General features: G+C 36.9%; 1 protein-coding gene across 8 annotated transcripts in view; it reads left to right on the top strand.

The window, feature by feature from the left end:
• PPFIA2 (PTPRF interacting protein alpha 2) overlaps positions 1 to 26,038 on the top strand; it is a 594,728-nt gene that overhangs the window by 253,111 nt on the left and 315,579 nt on the right. For 7 of the 8 annotated variants that reach the window (XM_049791956.1, XM_049791957.1, XM_049791952.1 and 4 more), the window contains exon 2: positions 9,854 to 10,104. The exons of the other annotated variant lie outside the window; for it this stretch is intronic. In XM_049791956.1, coding sequence (XP_049647913.1) covers positions 9,856 to 10,104 — 249 coding nt within the window. In that variant the 5' untranslated portion in view covers positions 9,854 to 9,855. The remainder of the gene's footprint in view (positions 1 to 9,853; positions 10,105 to 26,038) is intronic. 8 annotated transcript variants of the gene reach the window in all.

Here is a 26,038-nt window from a genome sequence, read left to right as displayed (position 1 = left end):
AGAATGTATGGTAGTTCGATTTCTACTTCTTTCTCCTGCAGCAAAATTACAAGTAACTTGAAATGACTCCTCAACCTTGGTGTACAAATCAAACATCTGAGTATACAGAAAACAAGCTTTTAAAAGCAGTTATGGACAGAAGGGTGAGGGAATAAAATTAGATTCACATCTAAGGTGGTAGCCATCAAGGTGAGCAAAATGAATGCTTGTCTAAGAGCCTTTGTCAGGCAGAAGCCAAGTAGTATTCCGTCGTCTCATTCCCAGAGCTTGCCCAAGTGAAAGAAGTCCAGCTGGTGAATTATTCCCAGGCTACGTGAGATTGCAGAGGCGTTTGTTACAACATTCACTTTAAAAAAATAAATAATTCCAAGACTCTTGGACAGTCAAGATAACAGAAGATGTCAAATAGGGTGGGGTCCAATGAGAAGAAAGATTAGAACTTTCTCATTTTCCACCTTTATAGGACATGTACCACAGAAATTTCAAGTAGTTTTAGAAAAAGTCAGTATTGAGGATGTACTTTCACACCTGGTCCATACATGATTATCAGCATCTGTGGATAGAAGATAAGAGAATTGCTATCAATTTAGTTGCTAATGGAGTAGCTCCTGAAAAGGATCTTTATATAATTCTTAACGAAGGGTGGGCATATCCTGTGTTGTTCGTTGCAATTTTAGTCCGTTCGCTCACCTGGATGTCCAAACTGAGCTGCAGAATTCCTAACTGAGCTAATGTTGAGTTCACTCTTCATGGGAGCATAATGCAGCTAAGGCTATAGATTTGCTGTGAGGTTTTTTCAGCCTGAAAAATCTTTAATAATGCAATGGCAATGAACCACATTCTTTCCCCTTCTCATAGAACAGATGACTTTAAACAGTCATGGCTTTTTGCCAGTTCAATGTTGTGTGTTTAGAGGGGAAACCTGTTCATGATTCCTCATAATATTGTAGGTAGTGGTCACATAACATCCAGCATGCTCCTTAGTTGTGCATAACATATATTTTTTATTTTTATGCTCCTGTTTGGAGGTAGTAAAATGACAGGAGGTTGATGGCTTGCCTATGTTAGTGACTTTTCCAACCATCTACACTGATCCAAACCCACTGAAGTCCATGACAGAATTTCCATGAATTTAAGCAGTTGTTGGATTGGGCTCCATGCAAATGATTAGAGAAAATACTGAACTAGGAACCAATCAACCTGGAATAGATTTCGCAGTAGATGGTATAGTAGATACACAATGGACAAGAAAGAGAATGTATTTAGAGAACTTTAATGTGCTGCTTCACAGGTCTAGAACTACTATTAAAACAAGTGCTTAGGCTTTGTTTCAAATAAGAATAATTCTAAAGTTTTTACATTGCCTAAAAGTCTTTTCCTAGAGAGCATGTATGTGCTATATGGATTTTAAGGAAAGCAATAATTTGTCAGTATCCTACTCCCCCTTCAGAACCTCTCAGAGGCTTTGGGACAGTCATAAGGTGCTACACAAGTTCAGTATCTGCTGCAGTCCTTCAGAGTTTTGGGCACTTCGTGTACTCCCCGAGCAAGGGAATTGTAATGTCTGCTCTGTGGCTCCTGATGAATCTAAGACACAGTGTTTGTGTATTAACAGTAAAATGCTGGTGACTTAAAGTAAATGCGTATTTCATTGAGGAATTGCTTTACTTACATTCAGAATACCAGGTAAAGTGGTAAACTTTGTACTGCAGAGATAACTGAGTTTAGTATCAATGGATCTTTTGTTTCTCTTTTTAAAGAAAGAGAAACACATTTTAAAAGTCTTATTTTTGTTGTCTTAGATCAGTCAAGCATAGCTTTAATTAAGTTGTATTACTACAGGGCAAGTCAGCTTTTTTCTGGCAAAGGAACAAACAATTTCTTTTTTCCTTTGAATAAAGAGGTATATATAATGCATGTTTAGGTATTAATGAGGCATATGTCACCTTGCTAAGCTCTTTCCCTACACTCCTTCATCTTCTTTGCAATCTTGGCTGTACGGGAAGTATTGCACAGAGTAATGTTCATGAGGGCTTATTATGTTATCATGGTCTTCTGTGGTCTTGAAGATATGGGACAGAAGTGTTTAATCCACCACTTGCAGTTCCTAGCACCCACTGAAAGAAATTCCAGGTTCATCAGTGTTCTCTTGGATGCCTGTGTTCCCTCATATTTATTTAACTCAGCGTGCCTTCAGTCATATCCTGACAGAGCAAGATGGCTGCCACTTAATAGTGGGTTGCTGCTACTGTAGTTATCAGGCCTGTTCCTCGCTTCCTCCTGAGGACCAGGATGGTTAATGAAGGTCTTCATTATCTGTTACCTCTCCACTTCCATTCATCCCTCAACTCCTTTTCTGACTCAGTTTTCTGGGGGCAACAGCCTGCAGTTCTCTAGTGGCACAAAGAGCTGCATGACTTGCTGGATGCATGGTTGGGCACCCCTGGTATAATTAAGTAGGATTTGAGGTATCAAATTAGGAAACCAAATTGGATGCCTGAAGTACTCCTCCTTCATCTTTTCTTCCTTCTTTCATGTGACCAGTGTCTTGGTAAAGAAATCCGTAGTAAATTACTTCAGTGGGAATTTACTCAGTCTCTGCAAAGCTGACTCCCGATAGCTGGTTACAGATTTCTGAGTTTACTCAACACCATGCATCTTTCCTGTGAGAAGCAAGCAAGTCTGTGTTTCTTGGTTCTTGGGTTTGTTTGGGGGTTGGTAGGTTTGTTTGACTGGTTGACTTTTTTGAGAGGATGGTGTTAGGAAAGCTTTTTTTCCCCTGATGCGAGTATGATGTGTTCCTATTTTTACTTATCATTAATGGCATAGCCAGAAAACTTACTAAATGTACCAAGCACCTCATGCCTTTACATATGTTGTAAACATTGACTTGATGACAGATTATGACCTTGAATAGGAACAACTTCAATGATGGAATTTTGGGGAAAAAATATTTATTTATATGTACTGTTTGTTTCCTTTAGAAGGAGCATATACCACTTAACTACTGTCATACTGTACATATGTGTTCCCCTGCCAAGCTAGGCTTCAGCAGCTTTTCAGTCTTTATTCTAAAAATATTTTTTCATTATTTGCTTTACTGTGATTCACTGGGTAAGTAAAAATAATATAAAGCATTAAAATCTTTCTTCAAACCTTTTGAAAGAATATAAGTGAGGCTATAAAAGTTGAATTATAAGACTTTTCAAACTTTTAAATTTAAAATGTTCTGAGAGGTGGCATTTTATCATCCCATATCATATTTTAGGGGTTTTTTTTGTGTATATTTTCTGACAAACTATAATTGCCTACATTTCCAAAAATAAGCAGATTTTTGTTTAAATTTGGTTGTCTAAAAAGTACATGTTTGTTTCTCATCCTCATGTGGTTATGTTTTCAGATTTCTCTGGTGGGGTTTTTGGGCAGGTATTTTTTTATTATTTTTATTTTAATGTCACTCAGAGATCAGCATGTTTAGTGTAAATAGCAATATCTGAAAATGTGGCCATACTTGTAATCAAGTGTCACTGAGTTTTATTTTTTATTTTTTAACGACAATTTTGTTTACTTTTTGTAGAAGTCTTCCAAGTATATAGAGCACCAAATTCTCCACAAGGCAGGCCATCCTAATAAAATCAATGTGGGGTGGTTTTTTTGTTGTGGTGGTTTTTGTTTGTTTGTTTGGGTTTGTTGGGTTTTTTTAATGCAATGAAATGAGCCACAATGTGGGGTTTTGGTTTGGGTTTTTTTTTTCAAATTCCTTTCCAGCTTATTTAAACGTATATTAAATTTCAGAATCTCTCTGGTAAATAAGTGAATCCTTTGAACTTAAAGAAAGCTCTCTTCAGACAGACGGAGTTATGCAGTGTGGAAGGGACCTTTAAAGGTCATCTGTGCCAACCCCTTGCCCAATGCTGGGCCAAATGCAAAATAAGATGAGGTTGCTCAGTGCAGGTTTGGAAAATAAAAAGAAGATTCAGTTACTGCTGTAAATTTCTGAAGTTTAAGGCAGGTATTTTTACACTCCAATTTTGCTTGTATTTTTATTGCGTTAACCTGAAAATTGTAAGAGAAGTTACTTTTAAATTTATAATTGTGGCAACGCAGTTCAAGCTTTGTGTTGTAAACTTAAGAGAAGGCATTCTGATGCTTCGTGCACGTTGTTGTATGTCTTCGCTCATCCTTCCTTTACTGTTACTATCAGTTCTGACTTTTTCCCTAATAGGACTCATCAAAGATACGTAACTGTAATTGCCTTGTAGTAGGTGATAGGAATGTATTGATTAGTGAGAGGAATACTACCCTGGGATAACAAAAATCTTAGCATGGGAGCTGGCACATGCAAAGTGAATGGAGAGATTAAAATATATGCACCGATTCAACAAATGTATTTTTGCATCTGAATTGCAGTGTGCACATGGAGTTGAATGAGGAACTAACAGCCTATTACACTGTATAAGACTAATTCAGAAGAGCAGAGGGCTGGAAACTTCATCCTGACCTTTTATCTTTTGGGGCTGTCTCTGGTTATATAGTTATATACAGTCAATTGTATCACAGGAGAGCAGGGTCTCAAACTATTGGCTGATAAACACAATTAGACAACATGGAATATCCAGATGTCAGTTTATGACTATATTTGGTCTATCCAAAAGTTATGGTTTAGAAAATCAATTCCTATGAGCCTAACCAGTTTTTGAAGCAGTAAGAAAGGAGGACAAAAAGGAAGTTTAAAGATGGTCCAGTATTTATCCTGCTGAGTTCTGTTCTAAGTAGAATTGATATCTACATGAATTAATAAGAACTGTGTACTTGAGATGCCACATTTGCATGGTCCATTATTCCTGAACTGTATATATATCCACTAAGTCCGGGATGCATCTGACCTGTCTATATGAAAATTGATTCATGCATATATAGTGAAATGTATCTGAGATGTATCAAAAGTTCTGTAAACTCACATATCAGCTACAAAAACATGTGTGGCATGGTAGGTCTAAAATGTAATAGAAGAGGGCCTGCCAATAGCCTTATTCTGAGCCTTTAAAAACTGCAGCATAGAATGTGGCTCTGTCTGCCCTATAAATACAATTGAAAAAAGCATATATTTTTCACAGAAAGAATGACTAATTCTGGTTATTTTACTAGCGAGATCACTTTCAGTGTCTAATGGTTGAAATCCTTCCTGTATAAAATATGCTTTAGCTTAACACAGATATATGGTCTGCGATTAGTGGGGCAAGAATAGGTAGTTAAAATGATTCCTTCTGATGTCAGTGTATGAAATATTTCAGTTGATTATATTATGAAACCAGAGTTAAAATTATTGGGGTTTTGGCATTTTTTAATCACCAAAATTAGCTTTAAAATTTAAAATTAGATAGAAGAAAAATCAGAAGTTGCCCTCTTCCCCCACTGGAGATTTAAAAATACAATTAAAATTATTCAGGGTATGACCACATTAGCAATCAGACCTAACTGTTCATAGCAATACTATTTTTATTTTATGTTTTAATGTGAATCCCAGTTGTTTCCATCTACATTGTGTTGGCTTGGTTCTCTATGTGTTTTTGGTGTGTGCAAACTAAATTCCTTTCAGCTATAATTAAACTGGAAGCTTACTCTTAAATCTAATGTCCTGATCCCATGTGTGAACCACATCATCATGTGGTTAACCAAGGGTTGTCTAATACATACACACCATCAGAAGGCTCTGGAAACTTCAGGAACTCTTGTAACTCCCTGACGTGATTCACTTCCTATGTAAAGATTCAAATGCATATGTGCTCTCCTATTTGTCCTTAGCTGCCAGTCTTCTGTTACTAAATTGTGATCAGTCTGTTTGCTGACACTGTTCCTCTACTTCTGTTGAAGTCCTTTCTCTGCTATACCTGCCCTGGCTTTTGTTGCAGCCTCTCTTGATGAACCTCCCTTTTTTTTTTCTTCCTTTTAAAATTACTCAGATAGTCTCAGTATTTTGATTTCTTCCTGCTATCAAGCAGAAAATTCATAAAGGGTGCAGTAAGGTCCTGGGGAAGTGGCTCTGTTCTTGAACATGTGCTGGAAGAAGGCCAGCATTTCTTGGGAACAGTGTTAAATGGTGGCAGCCTCAGGACATTGAAAGCATCCCATCTGCTGGCAGGTGTAAGAGTGATAAATGCCAGATAAAGTTTAAAAAAAAAAAAAAAGAAAAAGAATGCTTTTCTAAAGGCAAGAAGACAGAAATCATAGTAAATCAGAACGCCATGGCATATAGGTCTTTCACGAAGAACTATAAGAAATCTTTCTTTGGGAGCCCCACAATAAACCTGTAGTTGTTTGAAGGTTTGTTTCTGTTTTTCTGGGTTGATGACCCAGGAACAACCTGAGAAGCTGGGTTCCCTTCAGAGTTGTTCTGGGGGTCCTTGTGGCACCCACAAAAGATCCATGTGAGGACGTGGCCCAGGATTCCCATTTCCCCTGCTCCTCCCTGTTGCAAGTATCAGTGCAGCCCTTTCTGGCACACTCTACCAGTATTCCTAATCTGGCCCAGGTTAGCATACTGCTTTTTGATATTTGTCTCCGAGCTAAGGGTGGGGAAAGGGAGAGGATGCATGTGGTTCCAATGGCATAATGGTATTGATTTCTGAACTGCCGGAAAGCAACGTACATCACCAGTGTGACTGCAAGACCTGCTGTAGCTTTTAAAGATTCTCCTGGGGCTGTGAGCTGTGGGAGAAAACTTCCAAATAGCAACTGCCTACATCAGGAACTGCCCACCTGTTCCCTGCCTTCTCTGCGGTCTTACTCGAAGTCCAAGTTTGTTACTTGTGCCATGTCAGGATAGTGCAGCCCAGGCTTTCAAATTAAGCACAGTGCACGGTCCACTCCCCTCCCTGCATGCAGCAGCTTAGAGGGTGGAGAAGACATGGTAATAGTGCCATGAGCATTCAACCCATGGATTCCATTGCTGCCCCACAACCACTTGTATATATGGCTTCCCTCATCCCCGTAACAACTGTAGGAGGAGATTTTCTATCTAGTTTGAATACAAGGTGCTAAGGTAGCAACAGCTGTCTGCACAGAGGTTTCCTTACCTGTTTCCACACACACACCAGCATGCATGAAAAACTGCACCACTCTCACTCTGCCACTGCCTGTGAGCAGTGGTAGTGTATGCTGTGGTGTTCAGACCATAAACTTGATCTGCATGTGCAGGAGGTAATTTCTTGAATGATGAAAGTTCACCAATGAGAATCCCGCAGGGCAGGAAGTTTGCCCCATGAGATGTTGATGATCATGAGGCAGGAAAGGTTCAGTGACGATCTGAATTGTTTTCTTTAGTCTTGAAGAATGGGCATGCAGAGACCTTGGTCTCTGGCCACCTGCTGCATATGGAAAAGTTATGATTGAACTGAGCAAGTGGCAGATGGCCTTGGATGTTTTAGTTATCCCTTTGCTCACTGTGAACTTGACCATCCCAAACTGGTTAGCCACAGGTGGGACCTGGTGGAGACACTCCACAGAGTGATGGCCACTTGCCAAGTGAAATGTACTCCCACAACATTGTGAGAGGATCATGGAGGCAAGACAGTGGCTCCCCCCAGCTGATAGTCCCACAGCTTGAGGTATCTGTGGACAGTGGGCAAAGCAGCTACAACAGCAAGAACTCCCCAAAAGCTGTTCTGCCTCTGCAGAGAAATCGAAGTGTAGGAGGATGAGTACTCACTTATTCAAACCATCCTTCTGCTGGTGCAGCTGCAGAGTTTAGTCACTCCCCATCTGTGGTGCTTCACAGTACACACTGTCCATACTCAGAAGAGGAAGTGGTAGGTACCATGAAGGTCAGTTGCTAAAGGTGCAAATATTTTTAATCTTGAAGCTTTTTATGGCAATGGAGGCACTGATGTATTAACCTCATATCAGAATGAAAGGACATTGTGGTACTTGCTAGTGGAGCCTGTAGTTTAGGAGAGGCAAAGGTTTCTGGAATAGAAACTTTTGAACCTCATGTGTAATGGAGATATACAGCATCAAGTTAGATAATCCTGAGTAAATATACCTGACCTAAATATATTGGAGATGTGGGGAACTTTTCAGTGTCTATCACTTCAAGCTATTAACTGCTTCTTTTGCACCTCATTAATTACTAAGTGGATAATAGCCACAAGCAACCTTTACCTTGCCTCCAGTCCGCTTTAAAAACAGAACCAAGACCTACCTGAAACCTCAGTAGTGAAGCTATTGCTTATGAAGGCTATGCAGTAGTAGCTGATAATTCATACTGAAATACCAATGTTTGATGCCAACTTTGCTAGTTATCGTATCTGCTGAAAAAGTGAAAATTAAGAATACTAAATTCTGCATGAACATTCAGAATATGATCAAGACCAGCTAATCTGAGTGAAGCTATTTAATTTTCCCAGTAAATCTTAGCAGCAAGTAGCATTAGCACAAGGCTTGTTTGTGACTTATAGGAGGAGTTTGTTTTAATGAATTAAGTACAGGTGTCTTAGCTCCTTTGTTCCCTGATGTATGGCCTGTCTTTAAATTACATTCTGTAACAGCTAGATCTTCCATTTTTCATAAATTCCACTTTCACCAGTTCCATTTTCCTACTTTGGAAAGCAGACCAGATTTAAGAATATGTAGAGTTAATCTGTCATAATATTGAGAGGGAAATGGTGAGAATGTTACACGATGGCACACTTAACAGTGGAAGTGTGTCAACCGCATGTATTGTAGAAAAAGTTCATGTCCGGAAGGTCCACAGCAAATTCCTAAGTAAAATATTTTAACTTCCAGTAGATGAACCAAAAGCACCTTGATCCCACTTGCTGAGATAAAAGGCTTCCAATAGTTACTACAATAACAGTTTCCAGAAATTAACCCTTAACTATGTATAAAGTTGTATCTGCTGTACTTCTTCAGTCATACTAGAAAACAGTTTATGATTCTTTGGGTGACTGTCATTGGGTAGATATCATCTATTATTAACACAGTCTTTTTATTTAAAAAAAATAATCTGAGCTTTGAGAGCTGTCATATCTTTGTTTTGTTTTGTTTTTTTTCCATCTACAGAACCCAGTATCTCATAGCATAAGTTTCTCCAAATACACAAACTGAGGTTTTGAGATATACATAAGAAGCTTTATAATTGAAGAATGGGACTAGGTGATATTATTTACTCTGCTCAGGACTGTTTTTAGGAAACAAACAACAGTGATTCTGTCCCTGGTAATTCAATTTGCACAAGATACCACAGGGATGGTAATTAGCAGAGAGTTTCTAGTTCTTGACCTCTTACTGAACGAGCTCACTGGAGAATAATTTCCCCTGAGGGTGGGAATAACTAGATAGAAAAATAGATTAACCTGGCATTGTTAAGGCAGCATGATACTGGATCGATGGTTAGCCTGAGCTGTACTGTAGAAATGCCTAGAGCAGGACAAACTCTGGCAATTAATGGCAGCTACTGGCATCAATACCAGCAATTCAACAATGACATTAAGTAAGAGAGGGCAGAAAATCAACAAGAAAGGAGACTACAATTGCAGAGGAAGTATTTTCTGTCATTTTAAGAGAGCATTATTTGCAAAACTATTAATTTAAAATATTCTGTTACCCTCTGTCTCCTTTCAGCCATTCTTCTCTCAGTTTAGAAAGCACATTCAAAGTCTTTGCTGTGTGGAATTAATCACTGTATTTAATCCCTGTCTATCGACCATCTGATTAACATTGAAAGCACAAAGTTGAAAGAGGGAACAATGCAATAATCTACTGTGTCCATATGACAGAGTAAATTCCTCTTATGAAATACCCTCAAATGTTTTTCTACTGAAGAGCTTTTCCTTGATTTGTGTTTTTTTTAAAGAAATGATGTGTGAAGTGATGCCAACGATAAACGAGGACACCCCGATGAGTCAACGGGGGTCCCAAAGCAGTGGCTCGGACTCAGATTCTCACTTTGAGCAGCTGATGGTGAACATGCTGGATGAAAGGGACCGTCTCCTTGATACTCTTCGGGAGACACAGGAAAGCTTGTCACTTGCACAGCAACGCCTACAGGATGTCATCTATGACAGAGACTCCCTCCAGCGACAGCTTAACTCAGCCCTGCCTCAGGTATGTCGTTTATAAAGATATTTCTTTAGGTTCACTGATTTTCTGCTTAATGCCCCTTACTTTAACCGTAATCAGTATTTATTCCTTGAGGCCCAAATTCTGCTCCTGTTGAGGTTGGCTGCAGAACTCCTACAGATTTAATAGTGCCTGACCTCTTTGGGGCCTGTCTTCTCTTCAAATTTAAGAGTAGGAGTAATGCTGTTGACTTCAAGGAGAGCAAGATGAAGGCCTGTAGCTACTGGTTCTTTTGGCTGTTGCTCTAGCATTTACAACAGATGAGGGATCGTTTAAATTAAAGACCTAATGGTGGGAATGAAGAAAAAACAATGAGGATATTTCTTGCAGACTCTATTCCAGATAAGATTTTCTAACTAGTGTTAACAACAAATAAAACTAGCTTATGTAGGTTAAATAAGGTACTACACAAAACCGCAAAAACAACTGATATCTTAATATTTTTATTCATATATTTTAAAAATAGTTATATAAATTTCTTTATCTAAAATTACCTTGGTCTTTTTTAGGAACTGCAAAATTAATGGCTTCATTTAAAATAATAGTACAATATTATATTTCAGTATTATATATCAATATAACATTATTTTTCAATATACTAGAATTAAAAGCAAAGAAACATCTTAGTTCAGTCAGTCTGTCTGGCCAGAGGTTTGAAATATACCATGATTAAAAACACAGTTTTTTCCCCATGTTATTTTCTTTGCGTCTTCCAACTGTCACTTAATAGAGAATTTGATTGTAGCCATGAGGGCCTGGGCATACTTACCTGGGCAAAGTTGTATACCTGTTAGACAGTGGTTAGAGAGGAAGACAGATTCAGCTGTGTGATTGGAATAAGGAGGTGGTAAGGGTGAATCAAATGAGCGAGAAAGTTCTAAAGATAGAAAGGAAAAAGGCACCCACTGGAGTAGGGAACAGAAGCAGTTGCTTAAGGGCTAACCCCAGCAGACTATTGGAATGTCTTGGGGTAGGGCTGAAAAAGAGAGAGGGAGACTGTAATAATTTGAAGAATAGCATTAGCAACTTCAGCATGAGCTCCAGGCAATAAGAATGGCTGCACTGGGCTTGGGTCAAACAAAAAGGAGTAGCAATGATCTTGATATACAGCAAAATCAAGGGGGGGTTTGTTTTTTTCTAATTTGTGGGCAGTTGAGCTTTTCTTCCACTGGTGTCTCTTCACAGAACAATGTAAAAGAATAAGTGAAAGACAGCATAGATCCTTTATTCAAAGTTTTATTGCTAGAAATCTGAAGAATAGAGGAGGTTCTGCACCTGTGAACCCCCATTCAGTGTGCCACGTAGCACAGAGGCACTCTCCATTCAGCCCATGGTGAGGTATTTCTGTTGAGCACTAGCAGGTGTCTAAGCCTTAATGTTTGTTTCTCACATAAAAATGCAGGAGACTACCTAAGGAAAATAATATTCAGCATAAATGCGATACAGAGCCTAAAAGAAACAGAAATTCTAAGGAACTGGATCATGACATGATTTTGATATTCATTTCTTCTAGTAAATATTGGTGTTGTATGTTTTTGAATGATAGCCGTACACCCCCTAAAAGTAATTGATCTGTCATGTGAACACTTTGCACTACCATGTACCATTAAGAATGTGTATTTCAGGTAGCATTCATCCATATATCTAAGTAGAGATGTGGGTTTCCCATATGAGGAACTGTGACATACTGCTTACACTTTAAAGCAGAACCAGATGTTTTCCTATCAGTTAGGTTGTCTGGATCTTCATGTAAGTAATTCAATTCTGTAGAAATCTGTTTCTATAAGTACAGAGCACTGGCCTAGTAATACAACTTTCTAGTAATAACAGCCTTCCAAGAAAATAACTTCTTATGACTGCCATACTATTTAGCTTCCTTTCTGGACTTGAGATACTCTACATAATATTTCTATCACTTTCTTTTTTGTTTATGGTTTTATTAATGGCAAGCTTGCATTGCTAGCTGCCTGACATAGCTACCTGGTACTTTTATCATGGAGAGGAAGAATTCTGTGTTCACTTGATTTAAGAGAAGAATACATAAGTATACGATAACTATATGATAATTATTACTCAGTTATAACCTGACATCTAATGAGGCTTGCTTTATCAGAATACATTTCTTTTAGCTCTTGATTTCTTGACTGGTTTTCAAAATTCTGTTATTTCTTAGCATTTACATAGTGCTTTGCATGTGCAAAATGTGTATTGACACAGTTACTTTCTGAAGCATTTTTGTTAGGACACTGTTTTTTGTCTTAAACAGTTGAAAATATGATCTAGAAAAATCATTGCACTTTTCATAAATAGAATCTGAACAAAAAGAACCTGCATGAAAACTGGGGTAATGTCTGATTGGAAATAGGAAATATGAAGCTTGAGATATTAGTTAATGCTGTTAGAGGTACAGCTGTTAATGCTGTAGCCAAAATGCAAAATATGACTGTAGATGGCTCTAGGTCTTTATACTAATCTATGCTGCGACAAAACAATGTATAGTTAACTACATATTTCGAATCTGAGTTAAAAAATATAGTTGTCTTGCTAATTTCTATCATTGAAGTAATTTTTATGTCCATTAGATTAGCAGTCATAACTTTATGAACATCTCTGTTTAACTGAACAGCTATGTTTAAGGAAGGAGGGAAAAAGTGAGCAGGCAGTTACAGACCTGTTAGACTAAATGTAATAATAGAAAAGAGTTTAAAACTTATTTTGGAGGAAAAACTAATAATAAGTCAAAAAGTTAACCTAAAAATAGACCAGGGTTTACCAAAATTATCTTTATATAGAGTAACTCAGCATCACTCTTTGGTACCAGAACTGTTAGACTACGGAATTACGATATCCCTAAAATAGGTATCTTTTGAAATGGCCCCATTTAAATTACTAGTAGATGTGAAGTGAGTAAGAAAAAGTAAGATAATTAGTAAAGTAAGTAATAGAGAGAGGAAAAATTTTCGCTTACAGTAGACATTGACAGGATGGAAGGAAACTGGTAGTAGTAGTTGATTAAGAAGGTGTTTTGGGATCAGTTTTTGTTAATTTGAGCGCAAGAGGGAGGAGCATGCTAGTGGAAATTTTTGATGACACAAAATTGAGTTGAACAGTCAACTGAGGGAATGAGTATGATAGTACACAAGAACAAGAGTAACAGAGGTGGGATGATATTGCATGATACAAACATGAGGGTCTTATATCTAGCAGTTTATAACAAAAAACTATGTTCTGACCTTTTAGGTAGCAGTAGTAGAGAGGGAAAATATATGTGATACAACGGCTGCAGGCAGGCAGTGGGAAGTGGATGTAAAAAAGGCAAATATAATTCTGAAATGTATTATGTAAGAGATTTCTATTAGAAGTACTTAAGTATTAATGCAATTAAACCAAGGGGTGGTTTGAACCTTATTGCCTGGGTTTTGGCTCAGTAGTGACTGAGAGCCAACTTCAGGCTGGAAGAGATTCAGAAAAAGACTGCTAGAGCAAAGAGGCAATAACATCTTCTCCATGAAAAGACTAATTGAAGTTTTCATACTTCTGGGGAAAACGGAGTTGAGAGGGAATATGAGTGATTTCGTAAATTTTCTTGGAGAGGCAGGAAGATGGAGTGACTAAGTAAAGATGAAGGAAATTCTTTAAGCCAAAAATAATGTTGATGGAGAAAAAATGAATATAGGGTACCATGACTGAAGATGTATCATTCATTAGAAGAAGGTCTTGAATTATCAAGGAATGACATTCAGAATTCATCTTCCTTAGACAAAGACAGGGTGAAAACCCCAAACTGTTTTCAAGATGAAGCTGGTGTGAAAGACATTATATATCATAGTACCTTTGGTTAACCTTTGAACTTGACCCAGAACACCCCTCCCTGTTCTTTACTTCAGACTTCACTGTGAAGCAATTCTACTTTGTGTGGGGATCATTCACACAAAGAATGAAACACGAGTCTGAATGTTTTTGCTAAAACTATTAGAATTACATGATAGTACAGTTAAGTTGAGAAGTGTTCTGTGTGTAATAAGTCTTCTGATAATAAGAATCTAGTTCACAAGTGATCTTGTTTATTCTTCCCAAAGCTACCTGTTGACAGTGAAAGCCTCTAAGGAAAGAGTATTTGGGTCTGTACTGCATGTCCCCTTACAACAGGAATTTATTGTATTTAGGTCATAAATCTTGAGTCCAGCAAAAAAATAATAATTGCTAAATACAGTACAACTCTACTGTAATGGGGAAGCAGAGGATCTAAATACTTAACAGTATGGTTTTATTTTATTGGAGTAAGATTAGGTCCTTTATTGATGTGTCCCATCAACCCAAATTTTGACAAAATATGAATTGGAATTGACAAATTTTACCAATTTGGACTACTTACTGGACTGGACACAGGTGGACGGGCCACCTTTACTTAACTCGGAAAAGAAACACATATACTTTTATGTGTTTGTTAAATAGCATTAAAAAGTGCTGTTACTAAAAAGGTTGGTAACTGTAGTTCGAAACTGTAACTCCTGTTTTGAGTGGTAGGAAGAGGAGAATGTTCAGTTAAATCTTTCTCAGGCAAATTTCACCATAATCTTCTCTAAGATAAATTGTCTAGAAAAAGTCATCTATATTAGTTGTTGTGTAAACAAACATTGAAAAAATACAATTTATGTCATTGTAAGACTTAAAATGAATCGTAAGAATCATAAGAGTTATTGTAAATGTGCTCTGATAAACAATGCTGAACTAGACTTGTTTTGTGATTGGTTTATTGTTTCTTTTAGTCTTTAAAAAATATGTTTCAAAGTATGGAAGATGCTGAGGTATTATTTATATGAAGATGTTCATAGGTCATCAGTCTCTAGTCAAATATGTGTATTTTGTTCATTAATAATGTACTTGCTCAGTGATTTACTTAGAAATTAATCTGATATTCACAGAATCATAAAATAGGTGAGGTTGGAAGGGACCTCTGGAGGTCTCCTTGTCCAACCAACCCTTCTGCTCCAGCAGGGTTACTAAGAACTGGCTGCCCAGAACTGTATCCAGATGGCTTTTCAGTATCTCTGAGGGTAGACTCCATAACCTCTCTGGGCAACCTCTGCCAGTGCTCGGGCAACCTCTGCCAGTGCTCAGTCACCCTTAGAGTAAAAAGTGCTTCCTGATGTTCAGGAGGAACCTCCTGTGTTTCAGTTTGTGCCCATTGCCTCCTGAATATTATATTACCAGAAACAGGGATAACAATGTGGCCCAGGCCTGTGGCTGTGTGAGATGATGTAGAACAGCCTTGCAAGCACTTTAAAAGACTTCAAGATGCTAGAATGGATCCTGATGATTGTCGAAGTCAGAAAAAATTCTCTGATAATTGTCAGTCTCTTTCTCCTACCCTGCACTGGGAATTTAGCTAGACATTGCTGGGCTCATTATTAAAGGATTGATGAAAATGTGTAAGATCTTTTCACTCTGAGTGAGTTACTTTCAGTTTGAATCTGGACTAATAGCAGAATTATACTGTGGATGATTCTGAGAAAATAAACTCCAAATTAAGTTTTCAAACACAATGGCTTGATTTTCAATTTGAATGTTTATATATTTTTCATAAAAAATATTAAATTCTTTTAAAGTCCTTTGACTCAAAATAAAATATTGACACTTTATCTTTTTTTACATTAATATTAGAAGTCAATGATATTGCAACAATTTTTTTTTGAAGTTTTGTGCTTATTTCATAAAAATCAGCATTTTTAAATTTTAAATGTTACTTAGAGAAATGCTGTTGCAAGGCTGAAAAGCCTGTGATAATCACAATTTGAAAGCAAACTTCATAGGTAAAATATTGTTCCAATTGAAAATGGTAGATCATGACCTGCATTCATTGACTAGTGCTTTGATATTTACAGTAATACATTGATTTTGTTCAGTCATTGAATAAAAAATCTGGTTTCAGAGAAAATTAATAGATGATCGAAATGTCATACTGTTGATGACATTGCTATACTTATGCTGATGTTTTTAAGTGGGTAAAAGATGTTGGTACATAGTTTTTGTTGCTTCAAAGAATACATAAAATATCTAATTCTTTATTTACCAAACCTTCCCTTTGTGTGTTTTATCTCCTTTACTGGCCAGTTGCTGGATTTTTCTAAAGAAGGTCTAAGTTCTGATTTCACTAAACATTTATGTGAGCAGACTTTTTTTTTACATAGCTATAGTTCTTCTCGTGTTCTGATGATTGGAATCTGCACCTATGCTATGTCTTTTATAGTACAATTCATTCTGACTAATAAAGCTGTCTAAAAGTTAAGCATTCAGTCTTAATCATATAGAATCTTTCTATAAGAAAATAGGAAAATTAGGCTCTTCAGAAAGGGCAGTTAATTCTGTAAGATGGGTAGGGTGAACCAGGAAATGCTCTGGTTTTGTTTTGTGTTTTCCTCATGACTACAGAGCTTTAATGCCTAGCTTGGGTGGTTTACTTTTAGATAGCTAACTTACATGAAGTGAATTCTTCTGTGCATGGGTATAAACCCCCTAAATTTAAAATAGACCTTTTAAAACTACAACAGTCTAAATATGGTATTCTTTGGTAGAGATCATAGAGTAATTTATACTGAGAGGGACTGTTGGAACTCAAGTGGTCCAAACCCCCTGCAAAGTGGGGCTAGCTATCCAGGCCTAGGAAGAGGGTGTTACTGAAATACATTTTAATTTATTTCCCAGAATCGTAGAATAGTTTGGGTTGGAACAGACCTTTAGAGGTCATCTAGTCCATCTGAGACAGCATATTCCTCTGAGAAACTGTACAGCAATAATAAACAACTCTGTTATCGGTGGTTAGCAAACAAATGTGTAACTTTTCATTTGATGAAATATTTAATAAAAATTTACAACTTTATGAAAAACCTTCTAATATTACACGTACAATAGAAAAATTGACTTGCCTGTTTCTATACTAGCCTCTTTAGAATTTTATTGAAAGTATCTTTACTATGAATCTTTACAACAGACAGGGAAACATCCAGTACCAAAGAATTAAAGTCACACTTTCTTCTTAGTCTTGATAAGGAACATGGAAGGGGAATGGCTCCAGTTTCTTAATCTATTTTTATTTAATTTTTTTATTTCCAGCACCTTTGAGTGTATTGTGATTCCAGTGGATCTCTCTGCTGCAGTTCTAAACACGTAGTTCTAATTGAAGTATAAATTCTTCAAAACGTAGCAAAAAATTTTTTTTTCTTCTCTCTAATAGAAATTATCATTAGCACTACTTTAAAATCTGTTCTTTCTGAATATAGATAGTAGAATTGTTTGGGGTGTGGGACTGCAATGCTAAAAAGAATCCTTTGATATCCCCTAGTACCCCATAGATTTCAGCTAAAGTCTAATTGTTAGCTACAATAATTCAGTAATAAAATCAGTAATAGAAATATACTGGTAATCATTAAGGTTTTATTTCATCTAATAAGATACCACTTATTTAGAAATGCTTACTGGAGGCATGATAAAAGGGAAAATCCAAAAAGGGAAATGTAATGACCTTGTTTTATTGAACCAGTTTATGTAATTTGATCAATATTAAGCTTTAATAGGATTGTGATTAGACAATTTTGTTGATAGCCTTGCAGTTTCTTCCAATACTGATGAACAACGAATGTTTTGCTGCCAGGGACAAGAAAGGTATAGGAAGACAACAGTAAGTCAGTAGGGCCTTATTCTGAGGTTCTATTTTCTATTTAAATGTGTGTGCATATAGTGCATAGATACAAAATAGTGACATGCATACAGATACATATAGTTACATAGATACAAAAATAAAATAGCCCACCAGAAAAAAAATAAACACATTTTTAAGTAATTGAAAATAATTTTTGTTCCTTTAAGATTGGACACTTGCTAAGCAATTTCAGGTATTTGCTGTTTGGGTAGAAATAATAGTTTGACCCACAGTATTGTTCTTAAAATAGCTCTTCTTGTGATGAAGATGGAATGATGGCTTTCTTCCCGTTTTATTTCTTTCTGGCTATGCTGAAGAACACTGAGTACCAGTGGCATCCTGTATATTTGAATGAATAATCAGTACATTTTTTGAGGTACTAAAAACCTTTGTATGATGGGCTTTTGCAAGATCTCCATCAATTTTTTTCATATTGCAAGATAAAACAGTTTTTTCTCACATTTCCACAGAGTAGTTTAAAAAGAATTCCAAGAAGTGAAATGGAGATCCTATCCCATGTGTCTGAGGTGGAGGTTCCAAGTTTTCTGTCTCAGAAGTCCAGTGAGGCACTTAGTATTCATGTGTGAAAATTAAAGCTTAATCCAGTGCTTGTTGCTATCTCTAGGAGATTTCCACTGTCTTAGAGAACAGTTGTTCAGGCTACTAAATAAAAATGTCTTAATTGTTAGGTGTTCTGAACCCATGCAGTTCCCATTAAAGTCAGTGCAAGTAGGAAGTCTTTGTGATTTCCAAAATCAGTTTAGACTACTAAATATGAACATAAATATTTTCATAAACAAATTGGAATGATGCTTTTTTTGTTAGTTGTCTCAACTGTTTATCTCAAAATATAAAAATTAAGGGAACCATATTGATATATATGCAAAAGGCTAGGTATTAAACATAACTATTATTAATTCTAGTAGAGTAAATATAGAGGTAAGTACATTTTGTTAGAGGATTTAAATGTATGATGGAGAGACAGAGCATCTGGAATTCAAAGGAAACTTGGCATTATTAAGTTACAGTGGTTTAAGTGTAAGACAGTGCTGAAATATTAGTTATGTCCAACCTTAGAATCATGTAGGAAAGATTTTAAGTGTTACCTTCCTCAGGTAGCATGTATGCAGAACATGTATACATGGCTGTTCTTTTTCTACATAAAAGCAAATAAAAGTTGTTTGCATAGTATTAAATACCATTTTTATGATGGTTGGCAACTCCTAACTAATATTATCTGTCAAAACACAGACTGTATCAGTGGTGTAAGTAGGACAATGCTTTTAGCTGGCTCCTCTCTAAACTGTCTTTTTTTTAAAACTGCCAGTGTATTCCCAACAGAGCACAATCATAGGTATAATTGTACATACAAGTAGTTACTTGGATTCTTTTCAAGTATGAGTTTATTTCCTTGTTCTTGTGAAGTTCTGTGTATTCAGTAGCGTGTTGCAAATATTTATAAGCAGGAGATTTTCTCTTAAAAGCTGTGGACTTTGTAATAAATACTTGATGATTGAAGAAGACTGATGTGACAGTCCAGCAAAGAAAAAGCTGGGATACGAGAAAAAGGACAGAAACATAAATATTTAGAGGAGGAGGAGCATGTGGTGAATGCCTGAAGCTAGCAACAAGACTATGTACTCCCATTTCACTATATCTGCTTCATAAACATTGCTATCAATTATTTTAGCTTGAACCAGGCACATCAACTGCTACATTAACTATTGATGGCTCATTATCTGAATGCTTGTAAAGACACATGACTGAATAGGAGATAAAAATGTGATGGTGCTGGTCAACAGATTAGAGCAGAGATGGTTATCCAAGTTCTTGTAAATGAAGCTGTTGCCGTGAAAATTGTAGACACCATAGTTTCCGTAACAGCTATAGTCATGTGTTTTTTTTCTAGTTTTCATAACAGCTATAGTTGTAACAGCTATAGTCATGCTTGTCAGTGTTTCAAGAGGCATTTGGACAATGGCCTTAATTATATCCTTTAACTTGGTCAGCCCTGAAGTGGTCAGGCAGTTGGACTAGATTATTGTTGTAGATCCTTTCCAGCTGAACTATTCTATTCTGTTCTACAGTGAGGAAAAACTGGAAAAAATAAAAGCAATTTTATAAAGCTTAACTCTTACGGCATACTCTTTGCTCATGTCCTTGAAAGTGGATGGTCGAGGCTCAGACATCACCCAAGAACAGCACATCAGGACAAAAATTGAAGACAAAAATGTAGCTTCTGGAAAATACATATTCCTTTTTTAATACTTTCTCTGTTAAAAGCAAAGAAAATGCAAAATATTTAAGAATCAGCTTTTAGAAGTGTCTTAGGCTATCTTCTATATTAACAAATATTTGCTTAAACTAACAAGTATTTGGTCAAAACCATAAAATGATGTTAGGAACGTGATTTTTTTCTAAAGTACACTTAATTTAACTCTCACTGAAGTCTGTGGAATTTTCCTGTTGACTGAAGAAAACAGGTTTGCTTGTATTGTTGAATGTGTATCTTTCACACGATCCACAGGAATCTGAACTTCTATGGGTAGAAGTTAAGGGCCAGGTAGAGCAATAACCTTATTTTATATAATATAACATTTCTACAGTCTACTCAAGAATCTGCTCGAAATCATTTGCTGACTATACCTTATCTTTAAGTGTGTTTTTTCCTAGTTAGGATCAGATTATGTTTGTTTGTTTTTTTTAATTATTCTTAGTCTACTTCCTTCTTCACCATGTATGAGTTCTAAAAAAACACCAATTATACTGTGACAGTCAATTTGTTATGACAGTCAATCATGTGTCAAAAAGATATAATATTAAATAAATCTTGGAGACCTACAGTAAGGTCCTCTGTTGTAGGTCAGTTTATTTGAAATTATGAAGTAACCAAAATTACAGATTTGGTTTTTCCCATATGTTTGGGTTTTCTGTGAAACTCTAAGCAGAAGGGTATATAATGATAAAAGGAAGGAGTAATAATGAAAAGGTAATGAACAAGTAGATAAACCATACTTCTGCATCAAAGTGGTAGAACTCAGTAAGGAGGATAGAGTGAAAGACAGTCTGTGCAGGAAGTAAAGCCCTAGGTGAGAGTTCATGGAGGTCAGTACCGAAGTTTTTCCATTTATTTCAATCACTGATAGAACTAGTCCTTAAAGAGCAAGTAGTTAAGGAGCAAGCTGAGCAAAGGGGCAGAGAGGCTGCAAATCTGTTCTCATAATCTTTTCACTAGCTGTTTGGCGTTGAAGTTACATCCATTAACAAATAATTGCATTACATGTTTAAACAAGCGCACACAATAAAAAACAACCCTGCAGTTTTATTAGGAGAAATTCATCCCCATCTTGGAACAACCTTCCTATATATGATTCCTTTGAAGCCTGATCTTCTGCGTGAATAGCTCCGTGCATGTCTACAGTTTCATGGGTTACCTGGAAGACCGGGCACATGCATGAGAATGCAGTGCTTCTTGAAATGCATGCAGTTACTTCTGAAGTTCTTTGGACAGTGTTTTAGACATATCCAAGTAAGTCAGGGAAGAAATATGCAGGGGCTTCTGGAAAACATTTTGGTTAGGCATGATGGGGCTTCTTGAATATGTTTAGTTGGGCGAAACCATTTGTGATTGTTAATTTTTAGGTTGCCTACCTAAGAAGATGTGAGTATTTGCACTGTGCCCATGTCAAAAGTGCTCCTTGACATTCTCACTATTAAAACAAGGCTCATGAGAGTATTTGAGTCTGCGGTGCAAAATTCTGATTTTTGTATTTTTTTTGCTGTTATAAGGACAAATACGGTATAGACATTGAACACTCTGAAGTAAGTACTACATTCAGAACACAGATTGTCTGATCTCCTGAAAAAAAAGTTACTGTTTCTTTGGTTCTAATGAATAAAAGTGCCATCTGGACAAACGTGTTTTGGAGATGGAATTTGGAGATTATACACTAAGTTTGTGTATTATACTTTCTTTGCTTAATAGTATCAAATCCTGCATTGACAATGGAAATAATGAATACCCCAGACACTAAGAAATGCTGAATACATTTTCAATGTTTTCTTTGCTAAAAGGTGAAGGATGAATACTATCGTATATAATTGGTGCATAAGCACATTGTTATACAACTTTGGTGAAAAAAGTATAGAAGACAGTACTTCTGAAATAATGAACACTAGGTAGATATAATTGCCCCTATTCAGTTAATTTGTCATTAGCAGTAAAATCTTGATATCAGAAGTATTCCAAGAAAAAATGAGATATTTTAAGGTAGAGAATTTCTTACTGTGCAGTAATTTATAGACATTCATATCAGATCCAGATACGTGACTATTATTTGAGTTGCTGTTTGTATCTGCTATAAACTAGCACAAACTTTGTCAGCCAAAACATATTTAAAATTCTAATACCAGATATGTGGAGAAAATCGACTTGTCCGATTTCTTTATCCTGTTTTATTGAATATTCAACTAAGTTCTGTGGCTCATTTTCCTTTCCATCTAACTCTACTTAAGCTCTCAGCTATAACACAAATTTAACTGTCTTCTGTGTTAAGAAAAATGTGTATTTTTGTGTAGTCCCACTGATCCATTTTCTGTGTGAACTACTACTACTACTTCTGGCCACAACCGTGGCTTGCCGTTATGAGCATAAAGTCAACAATATGGTATCTCACATGTATTGTATAGATTCCTTACAGAGACTCAATATTTGGATTGTGTGGGCAGATTTGAGGAGGTACTATTTATTGAAAATTGTAATTTCAAAAAATTTATTGTAAATTTCAAAAAATGCTTTTAAGAAGCAGCACAGTTTTTCACAAAATTGAACATGTCTGTGCATTTATAACTTCTCAGATTAGTCTTCAGAAATAATACTGTCTATAGGCAGATGGTTTTGTTTCCATGCAAATAGAAAGTTCTGTGTACTTTATTAGGATCAGCGAAGATTATTTGGGAACCTACATTTAAGTTTGAAAGTTGATAATCTGACTTCCAAAATAAATGGTTACACAAGATCTCAAATAACCTGAATCACTTGCTAAAATGTGTACAGTTGGCACTAAAAATACAACTGTATATTTCTCTATATATTTCTAATTTCACTATTTCAGCTGGTTACAATTCTTTATAATTTGGTCATGGTTGAATCTGAACCATACACTCACAGTTATTTTCTGTTTGAATGCATCCTTGATAATTTTGCTTCATATTACAGAGCTATGATAGCTAGTATTACAAGAAGATCAGTAACAATTTAAGGTATTAAAAAACCCAATGTTTTGAACTATGTTAGAAGATGCAGAAAAAGAATTTTTTTGTTGCTGGTCATTATTTGTATTCTCAGAAATTATAGAAAGAGAAGTGAGAAGAATCACTTTTGCTCTGGACAGAGTAAAAACATAAAGTACTTGTATCCTAGAAGAATATGAGCAGATACATATGATACATCTGAAATGCTACTTATTCTAACCCAGTGCTGTATTTTTTGAGTCCTTCACCATAATGTCTCTTTGTTTTTCAAAGTAACTTTCCTATATTACCTAATTTGCATGATGATAATGATATGGCATAATCCCCTTAAAGAAGCCACAAAAATGTTTCTTTTACGTAGTTTAACAAAGAAAGAGTTTACACTTACAGATGTTTTTAGATGTATTTTAAAGATGCCTTCCAGATGAGAATAAAATTCTTGTTTCTAACTGGTTATTTAAACAAACAAAGAAGTACTTTATTAGAAATCATATAGCACTGAACTGAATATAATGCAGAAGTTTTCTAGGTCTATACATTAAGAACTGTTTTAGCTTTACAATTCTTTGTTTGATTTTTCCAGTGATGGGAGAATGACCTCAGGCATAACATATAGGCAAGTGTTGCCGAGTTCATAACCCCATAGTGCTCATTTCCATAGTACACAAACACCAGCTGCTCACAAAGAGATGTCAAAGCAAAGGCCTAATGAGAGGAGTAACAACAAGGCAAGCACTGTACTATGAGATCTCCAGAATGCTTTCCCAGACTTCTATCATTTGCAGCTAAGGGCAGATTTTCAACTTCAGCTTATATTCTACTCCTAAGATAGAAGTAAAGTTTTTGTGTTCCAAAACTGGTCCAGTCACTTTTAGGCTGTGATGTGTTGACCCTGGCTGAACACCAGGTGCCCACCAAAGCCGTTCTATCACTCCCCCATCCTCAGCTGGACAGGGGAGAGAAAAATATAACAAAAAGCTTGCTGGTCGAGATAATGACAGGAGAGGTCATTCACTAATTACCGTCACGGGCAAAACAGACTCAATTTGGGAAAACTAACTCAATTTATTACAAATCAACCAGAGCAAGGTAATGAGAAATAAAACAAAATCTCAGAACACCTTCCCACCACCCCTCCCTTCTTCCCGGGCACAACTTCACTCCCGGATTTCACCACCAAGCCCACAGTGGCACAGGGGGACAGGGATGGGGTTTATGGTCATCACACGTTATTTTCTGCTGCTTCACCTCCTCAGGACAAGGGCTCATCACACTCTTCCCCTGCTCCAGCGTGGGGTCCCACCAACGGGAGACAGTCCTCCATGAACTCCTCCAATGTGGGCCATTCCCACGGGCTGCAGTTCTTCATGAACTGTTCCAGCATGGGTCCATTCCACGGTGTGCAGTCCTTCAGGAGCACACTGCTCCAGCGTGAGTCCCCCACGGGGTCACAAGTCCTGCCAGAAAACCTGCTCCGTGGGCTCCTCTCTCCACAGATCCGCAGGTCCTGCCAGGAACCTGCTCCAGCGCGGGGTTCCCACGGGGTCACAGCCTCCTTCGGGAACCCACCTGCTCCGGCGTGGGGTCCTCCACGGGCTACAGGTGGATATCTGCTCCACCGTGGACTTCCCTGGACTGCTGGGGGACAGCCTGCCTCACCAGGGTCTTCACCACGGGCTGCAGGGGAATCTTCGCTCCGGCACCTGGAGCATCTCCTCCCCCTCCTTCTTCACTGACCTTGGTGTCCGCAGGCTTGTTTCTCTTACATGTTCTCACTCCTCTCCCCGGCGGCTGTTTCTCCCCGTCCCAACTTTTTTTTTCCTTCTTAAAAATGTTATCACAGAGGCGTTACCACTATTGCTGATTGGCTCGGCCTTGGCCGGCGGCGGGTCCGTCTTAGAGCCGGCTGGTATGGGCTCGCTCTCTTTCGAACACGGGAAGCTTCCAGCAGCTTCTTACAGAAGCCACCCCTGTAACACCCGCCCCTACCAAAACCTTGCCACACAAAACCAATACATAGGCCCATGTAAAATTTAAAAAAATTATAGCATGGACTTCCACCTACTTTGTATTTTTTTTAAATTTATCATTTATGACATCACCAGCTGGAGTCCTGACCTACACAAAGACCTAAATGATGTGAAAAATCAGCTTTGCTGTTACATTTCAACAACAAAGAAAGTATTTAGATACTTGTAAACATGCCAGTCTTGTACATGAATGTGCTTGTCTGCATGCAAGCAACAAAATAAATAAAATAATACATACATTATATTAATTAACTACAAGCTACTGATCCAGATGCACTTAAAAATCTGAACACAGATGTGACCAAGTCCAGTAGCAAGTTAAATTTAGTGGACTCATCAATGCGAGTGTTTTCTCCAAGTAAGAAGGAAAAATTAAAAGGTATAGATACTACTGAATGCAAAATACTTTTTGTATTATCTTAATGACTCTGCTTCGGAGAAGAGCAAGAGCACATTATACATTGTCCTTGCAAAATTGTTCTGTTGTCATTTTTGCACAGAACATATCCTTGAGTAAGAACGTAACCTGCCTACCTCCTCTTTTTCCATGAGTCAGTTGTGACTCATGATTGTTGTACATTGTCTTCCAAAAGTGAGTTATTTTATGAGTATGAAGTGTGCTATGTATGAGGAATTGTGACACAAGTCAAAGTCACAGTAGATATTATTAGAATATTCATATGGTATGTTGTACATTAACAGAATTTTAAATGGCTTGTGACATCTTCTGGTTTGAAAAGGATCGTGCTCTACATGCCGAAGATAACTAATATATTTGTTTTTCTGACAGGGTGCTCATTTTGTAATGTAGCTGTATAAGTTACATAATTTGATTATGTATCTATTTAATTAGATGTTATTCTGTGGTTTAAAATCTAATATGTTTCCTCTCTGTTTTTTTTAATTGAACTGAGCCTATATGCCCATATAAGTTTCC

The sequence above is a fragment of the Accipiter gentilis genome, chromosome 34, assembly GCF_929443795.1.
Source record: "Accipiter gentilis chromosome 34, bAccGen1.1, whole genome shotgun sequence".
Classification (NCBI taxonomy): Eukaryota; Metazoa; Chordata; class Aves; order Accipitriformes; family Accipitridae; genus Astur; species Astur gentilis.
This window is presented reverse-complemented; position numbering and strand designations above follow the sequence as displayed.